This window comes from Gavialis gangeticus, unplaced genomic scaffold (genome assembly GCF_001723915.1).
Source record: "Gavialis gangeticus isolate Ggan-Ray unplaced genomic scaffold, GavGan_comp1, whole genome shotgun sequence".
NCBI lineage: Eukaryota > Metazoa > Chordata > Crocodylia > Gavialidae > Gavialis > Gavialis gangeticus.
The window spans coordinates 15,975,997-15,983,351 of NW_017729034.1; the positions used below are offsets into that span (position 1 = coordinate 15,975,997).

The following is a 7,355-nucleotide window of genomic DNA, read 5'->3' on the forward strand; positions in this document are numbered from 1 at the left end:
ACCCTAACTACCAGCAGCAGAGACCAGGCTTGCTTTGCGAATCTAATGGCAAGTATGGATCCAGAAACAGGAGTGGCACCCTCTCAACTCCCCGTGCCACTGCTCTACCCACTGCTAGTGGAAGAGACCCACCCTCTACCTACTGCTAGTGGCAGAGACGTGGCTCCCCCCAGCATGCCAAGACAAGCATGTCTGGGCTGGGCACATGGCAGGGCAGCTGCAGGCTCCAGGCAAGAAGGTTACATGACCTCACGTGTGGACATGCTCTGCTGCCCCACACTGGGTGGGGCACATCCAGCTCCAACCCTGTCAGGAGTGGGCTGAGATCATAGTAAGCATGACTGCTTACTGCTCAGAACAAGTTAACATTTTTCATACAGCATAGTAATGCTTATAACAGTTTTACATAAAGTACATATTAAGTGTCCCATACGACAAGGCCCTCTGATTTTCTAGCACAGCACTCTATCATACCACAGGCGAGGCCTCTTTCAGGTCTTCTTTGTCACCTATATGACAACACAATTCCTCTTGGTTTCAGTTCCATAGATTTGGATCATTAGAAATGACTGGGCCCTGCCAGACCATGGCTGATTCACTTTCCTTTCTACTCCTTTTAATCCTCTTACCTGGATGATATTGGTACTGGGGTCAGATAAACTAGGTCCCACAAAGGCTTTGAAGAAGGGGAATGTACTATAGTTGCCCATGAGTGTTCGCAGAGTTTGGTTAAAATCTATCTTTTCCTCTGGTCTCATGAAATTCCATCCACCGATCTGCAGAAAGAGAGTGATAGAGAGCATCAAATGGGAGTGGAAGCAAATAGGTGCTGGTGGGGGAGGGTGGAGACAAAAAGAGAAAGAGAAAGACAAAATGGTTACTAGTTAAGACTGGTAAAAAAAAAAAGGTGCAGAAACAGCTGTTCCATATCTGATTCGGAGTTCTCCCACAGTTTAGGAACATGAAAATATCACAATTACCTGCATACCAGATGACTTTATGTAAAACACACACCTTGTTTTGGGAAAGCAGATTGAAGAAAAAAAAATATATTTTCTAGAGTCTTATTTGCCATGCTACCAGCTTAGCCAGGGCTGAACCCACCGCTTGCTACTTAGTCAGCAGATACTGCTGATTTGGCAGCAGATGTGGAAGGGTTAAACCTGTACCTACTGGCTTTGCAGCAGGGGGAGGGGAGAGTGACATTGATACTAAAATAAGCCCCTACTCCCTGGGCCCAGAAGGGTCCAGTTTAGCTCAGCTGATGTTGAATACAGCCCCTTGCTTCATTCCAGTGTCCCCCTGCCTCCGTTCTTGAATGGAAAGCAGCTCCCCTGTGTAGCAGGACACTGGAGCTTGCCTGCTCCTTTAAGGGAGGCTGACTGCAGGTGGCAAAGGGGGTTAATGAGAGCCTCACTTGATTGGACGAGGGCTCAGGCTTGAGCTATATAAGCCTAGAGCCTTCATTAGCAATTGCTTTGGTAGCTATGAAGGAAGGAGCTCCTAAGGGCAGAGCAGTAGGTCTCCTGAACTGATAGTAGAACTGAACATGAAACTTGCAGACTGGGAAACAAGGAAAGGAACCTGGGGCAGAGAAGGGTTTCTATCTATAGGCAGGTAGCATTGGTTTTAGGTTAAGCCCAACAAGGATTTTAGCGCCTTTGAGAGGACACAGGTGCTTTGATTTAGTTATACCAGGGTTTAGCCTTAAGGTCTGCTGGGGCAGGCTCAATGTCCATTTAGAGATCTGGACTAGGGGGTCCACAAGCCTGGAGAAGGTTGAGTTAGATCAGAGGATCCACAGGCCCAGAGGGGATTGAACTGGACTAGAAGGTCCCCAAGCCCAGAGGGGACTGAGAGCTGGATTGAGGGGTCTGAAGGCTCAGAGAGGGGCTGCATGTGGGACCAGGAGCCCAGGGAGAGGCTGAGTAAGGGACTAGGAGGTCCAAGAACCTAAAGGGGCTAGGTGTATAAACAGGTGACATCAGTGAGACCCATACCCCAAGTCTCATGGGTGTTTGTAGGACAGGAATGGAGTCACACAATTTGTCCTTAAGGCTACAGGTGCCTGCAGGGGTGTAGGTGCTTCTCAGTTTGCCTATTAGGCTTGATGGCTGAGCTGAGAAAAAGGGGGTCCAGGGCAGGCCCACTGGAGATTTGTGCAGACTCAAACTCTTTCTAAAGCCCACAGGCAGCCTCCCCTTCTCTGGGTGGGCAAGTGCACAATGGAGGGCTACACTAGAGCCTGAGCCAGGCAGGGAATGTATGGCTGCCTCTGTCGCTGCAAGTTTCCACACCTCACTTAAGAGATGCACCCCCCATTTTGGTATGTAGTATGCCCAAAAATATGGTATCAGAGCTGAGAATCAAGATTGGCATAAATAATACGGGAAAAATGATTAATACAAACAAGGAAGAAAAAAAACAACTAGAGACATGACAGAAAATCTTCATATACCCCATACAAGCCTAAACTAACACTGTCCCTTTACCCTAATGCTGTGATTAAAAATGACCAAACAAGGCAGCAGCAGAGAGAGAGGGTGAGAATGAGCCATCTGAAAGAGCTGTGGGTGATAAGACATAGTAGAGAGAATTCAGAAGTAGCAACACATGGTAGCCCTCATGCTAGATGGTCAGGTCTTATAAGAATTAGCAACTTAAATGCTTCCCTCAGATCCTGCAGTCCATGGGCAAAAAAATTTCACCTTCCTCTTTTCTTTTTCCAAAGATTTTCCTATCTCCTAAGATGTTTCCCATTGAATTACAACATGTTCCTGCTCAGAAAAATACTCCCTTCCCACAGGAAGGGCTAGTGTGGGGAAATGAGGAGGATTTTTAGACTTTGTTCCTAAACTAGCAAGTGGGGTCATACATACATATTCAGACATATATGATGTCTGACATACATACATGATGTCAGACAGCCAGAATTGAGAACTATGTTCATCCTACCCATCAGGGAGGAGAGGACTGTGATATGAATGCATATTATCTAGGAGCCAGTCTCTTGTCTCCTGGGCATCAGATTATTCTACGGACTGGGGCATTAAACTGCCACCCCCAGGAGTTAGTAAGGGATCGATTCTGTTCCAGACTGGGCATCTAAGTGGACTTAAGCACTTGAGCATGGTGGAACAGAATCACACTCAAGTCCCTGAAACCTTTAATGCAGCTACTTTCATAACAAGTCATCGCCTGACCTTCAGTATTGAATTTGCAAAAAGGTAGCAAGGAGGAAGAGGACCACTTACCTTTTGTATTACTGGTAACTGTGGGAGTGGGATCCCTGCAAGGGGAAGGCTGACCACTGTGAAATGGGAACATGGGGGTATGGAGCACTGCAGAGGAGGATAGTCCTATTTTAAGCCCCTGTCCTAGGCATCCTGCTGAACACAGGACAAAAATGTTCATTTCTCCAGGAGACAGGATATCCAGAACTGTCCCAAGGAAAATGGGAGTTATGTTCACCATATCTTTCTCTTAATAAGAACTTGTTTCTTAAGTGGAATTGCATTCCCCAGCCTAGAAGCAGCTGGTGTGATCACCTTATTTATGATATCTTTCAAGGGCTCAGTTCCTTGTGCTTCAATCTGTTGGGTATCCATGCAGGACTTGTAGAACTGGTGGGCTTTCTCCTTGGCCGAGCCTTTTGTCCAATGCCTTGGAGCCTCTAAGAAAAGGATAACAAATGGGAGACTAAAAACACTGAGGATAAAGCAAAAGAACAAGCAGTGGCCTTAGATGAGGAGGTAGCTACTGTAGCCTGGTTAATAATCCAAGGTAGATTGTGACCTCGTACTATGACTGAATAAACCCAGACAGGCTGGTCACCAACTTGGCCTCTTCAGCTCTAAAGACACAGCCCAAAGTGACTGCAGCATATGGTATGATTTTAATGGTGTGGAAGGAGGAAAAGGCCTTACTTTAGTTTCTAGAGGCCCAACTGGTGGTGAGAAATATAATCACATCCTGCCTCTGAGACCTCTGCCAGATATGCAGGTAAAAGCAAGATGGGAACTGATGCACGGCCCTCACAATTGTGCTTTCTTCCATGCCATACATGCATAGCAGGAGGCATGATTGTGGGACAGAGCATCAGATCACATTATGTGTTAGTGCCAGTGTAGGGGGAGCCTGGGATCAAGATCCTGAGCTCTCCCTGCATCAGCTAGTAAGCTGCTATGGCTGGGGTGATGGAGCTCCCCACTGCAGGGTGCACCTGGCAAGATGCTCAATGGTGTGATAGGATCCACCTACAAAGTTGTTGAACACTTTTTATAGAATCACTTTGTGGCTTATTCCTTGTTTTATGACACCATTAATTGCTTTAACGTGTGGCTGGGTTACAATTTAAGACAGGATTAACTAATTAATCATGTCTTTATTTGTAACGTGGCAGAGGCCCAAGGGGCAGAGGGAGCTTCAGTCACAAGGCAAGACTTGGCAATTCTAAAACAGCTTTATATTCCTATCTGAGATGGCTGAGCCAAGGAGAGATGAAAGAGATGGAGTGAAGGTAGTTTTGTGTTTGTCTGCCTGTATCACTGCCTATTTGAGCGGGCCGCCCATACTAGGGTGAAGGTGTAAACTTTTGTCAGAAGCCAAATTTTCTGATTGTCACTCAGTCTTTAGTGACTGTGGTTTGTAGGGACAGGTTGCAAAGAAGGGAGTGGGGGATGGGGTTGTGGCTGTGGTTGCACTTCTTGAGAAGTGAAAAGGGAAAGGTTTGGTCCCTGTTGGGGATGTGATATATATGGGTAGTCACAGTTCTGCTCTTGGAGGATCCTATCAGTGCACCTCCCACCCTTACCTAAAAGCTTCCTCAGGATCAGCTGGTTTTCTTCCAATAATACATCAAATACATTCAGTGACTCCTTAGTCATCCTGCTTGGGTTCTTGTCTTCCCAGTTGCCACAGGCATAGCCATAGAAGTCATTGCAGGGGTCTATGGTGGCATTCCTGGTGTCCAGGAGTTTGGCCACAAGGCACTCCTCAGTATCGCAGGACTCTAGGCAGGGGGGAAAAACAGTGAGAATGATTAGTAGGAAAATTAAGGTCAACAAGCTAAAACATATAAGCAAGAAAATAGTGAGAAGGGACACTTCCCTGGAAAACTTGATGTGTGATACAAATTCATTTGCCTACAAAAGCTATTGCTCAGTGCAGGGCAAAGTGTAGCCTATGTCTGATTGTTTGGGATGGAAAGATGCTTAAAATAAAGGATGGATAGTGACTCCAGGGGTGACATCAGCCCGAAGCTGATTAGCGACAAACTTCTCCTGTTTTTGTTTGCTTAATACATTTGCTGTGATTCAGTGTTTGCTGTTTCGCCAAAAGTTATACCGGAAGGGAATGATAACCACTTACCAAGAAATGAAGTGCATAAACATGAGCAGGAAGGGAAGGAAATAATACCAATAAAGGAGATAAACCCAAACAATGCAAGCATGCGTGTTCTGGAAAGTCCCAGGAAGCCTTTTTGTTAGGCCTTATCTACAGATAAGAAAACTGTTTCAGGTTTACTTACATTAGTTTAAACAATGGTTTTAGTTAAACCAGCATTAAACCCCTATATGAACATTACAAACTCAGTTTAAGAATGGCTTATGGTGGTTCCAGGTTTAGTCAATTCCTTACTGAAATAAGGCACTTGTACATCAAACTAAGAGAGCCTGCTCTTGTGTTTCCAGCAGTTTAACTAAAGGTGAATTTTTAAACCAGTTTAGCTAAAGTCACCCAAGTGTGTGCCTTTGTGAGGCCTCATTCTCATGACCTAGTATCCCATGGGGATGGGTAGAAGGTCAATAGTGTGAAACACTGAAGCCTGGCTGGACAATGTCATGTGGAATGGATAAGCATGGGACAAAAGTCCAATGACTGGCAAAGGCTTTGTTCCCTGGAAATGGACAGGATCAGGAGTCGTCATACTTCCCAACCTTGAATACCTCAGGCTCTGTTTTGAAGGGATTCCCATTCCTCGGATACCAGTGAGAAGGGCAGAAGATACGCTCAGAAAAAATGCCAGAAGAAAAGACTTCATAATTAAATTGGAGCAAGGTATCTGTTGCCCTGAGGTTGGGCTCTCCATGTTTGTGCAGTCTTCTAGCAGTGATCTGCCTTGTGTTTAAAGAGACAGACTAGCTTCCTGCAATCTCTGATCTCAGCTTTGTCATTTAATGGGAATCCATGATCTTCCTGCCAGCACCAGGACTGCATGTGTTGGACCTGTGAGAACTAGGTCTGGACTGGGAATTTAGGGAGAGAAAGCCAGCTCTTTCCCAGTCCCAGATACCAGGCACAACTCCGCTTTGCACTGGGGTGTCTGCAGGGAGAGCAGTGCTGCACAATCCTGCAGAAACTGTCAGTGAGCAGAAGGCACAGAAGGAAGAGCATTCTTGAGGGGTAACCCAGGGGTATGCTGCTACTCCCCTAGGAAGTGGGGTTGGCAAAGGGCTTGGGAATAAAGAGTTCTCCAAGTGACAGGTAGGGTTCAGGGTGGTAGGGCAGGGCAGTATCTCTCAATTGCAGTTTTCTTTATTTAGAGGTTTTATGTTTGCTTATAATCTTTGAGGTGGTCAGAGGCTGGGCCTTGCACAAATGGACCACTGATGAGAGAGGAGAGAGAGAAAGTGGGACAGAGAGAAGGCTGTTTTAGTTCTTGTACCCAGGCGGCAGGTCAGGATGATGTAGGTTATCAGCAGGGCAAGGCTGAAGACTGTGCTGACCACAAGCACACCCAGGAGCAGGTTCTTCCTGTGGAGACATTTCCCCTTCCCTGCAGCTGCTCTTGGTTCCTCATCGCAGGCCTGAGCGAAAAAGAGGGAGAGAGGAATGTTCCTGTGGTAGTTAACAATCTAGCTAACCAGTGCTGACTTGCAGGGGTTTTAGCAGTTGTACCAGTTCCTGTTACTTCTGTCCCCTTCACAGGCTGCTGGCCCCTTAATGGAGGGTCCTGCCAGGCTTCTACCTTCCGTTGCTTTCCAGCTGCAGCCATCGTATGATACTAGGAGAGGGCGAATGTATCAAAACCAGAAATGTCCCAATTTTGAATGTCCTGTCTTCCTTATAGTCTTGCCCAGGTTTGTATCCTCTTGCAGGAGACCTGAACGACCTGTTGGCTTCCTGGGACCATGAAGCTGACAACAGTCTGGTCAAATAGGGTCTTTTAGGGATTTATTTCTGCACCCTCCCTCTTGTCCACCATCTGTGGAAGATGTCCTGCACCCCTCATGCTGTCTTCTAGAGCAGTGGTTCTCACCATTTTTTTTGTACCAGGCCCCATTTGTAAACATTGACCAGTCCTGACCCAGTGTCCCTCACTCCTGACCTGCTGCCCCCCACCCCCAGGCCCC

General features: G+C 46.6%; 1 protein-coding gene across 1 annotated transcript in view; it reads right to left on the minus strand.

Annotated features, from left to right (window-relative positions):
• The window catches only part of KEL (Kell blood group, metallo-endopeptidase), a 35,806-nt gene extending 28,809 nt beyond the window's left edge, over positions 1-6,997 (minus strand). Inside the window, exons 1-5 of the mRNA XM_019526677.1 lie at positions 6,971-6,997; positions 6,668-6,809; positions 4,814-5,011; positions 3,549-3,673; positions 630-776 (exon numbers count right to left, since the gene is read on the minus strand). Of these exons, the coding sequence (XP_019382222.1) occupies positions 630-776; positions 3,549-3,673; positions 4,814-5,011; positions 6,668-6,809; positions 6,971-6,997 (639 nt within the window). The remainder of the gene's footprint in view (positions 1-629; positions 777-3,548; positions 3,674-4,813; positions 5,012-6,667; positions 6,810-6,970) is intronic.
• Between the last annotated feature and the right edge of the window lie 358 nt (positions 6,998-7,355).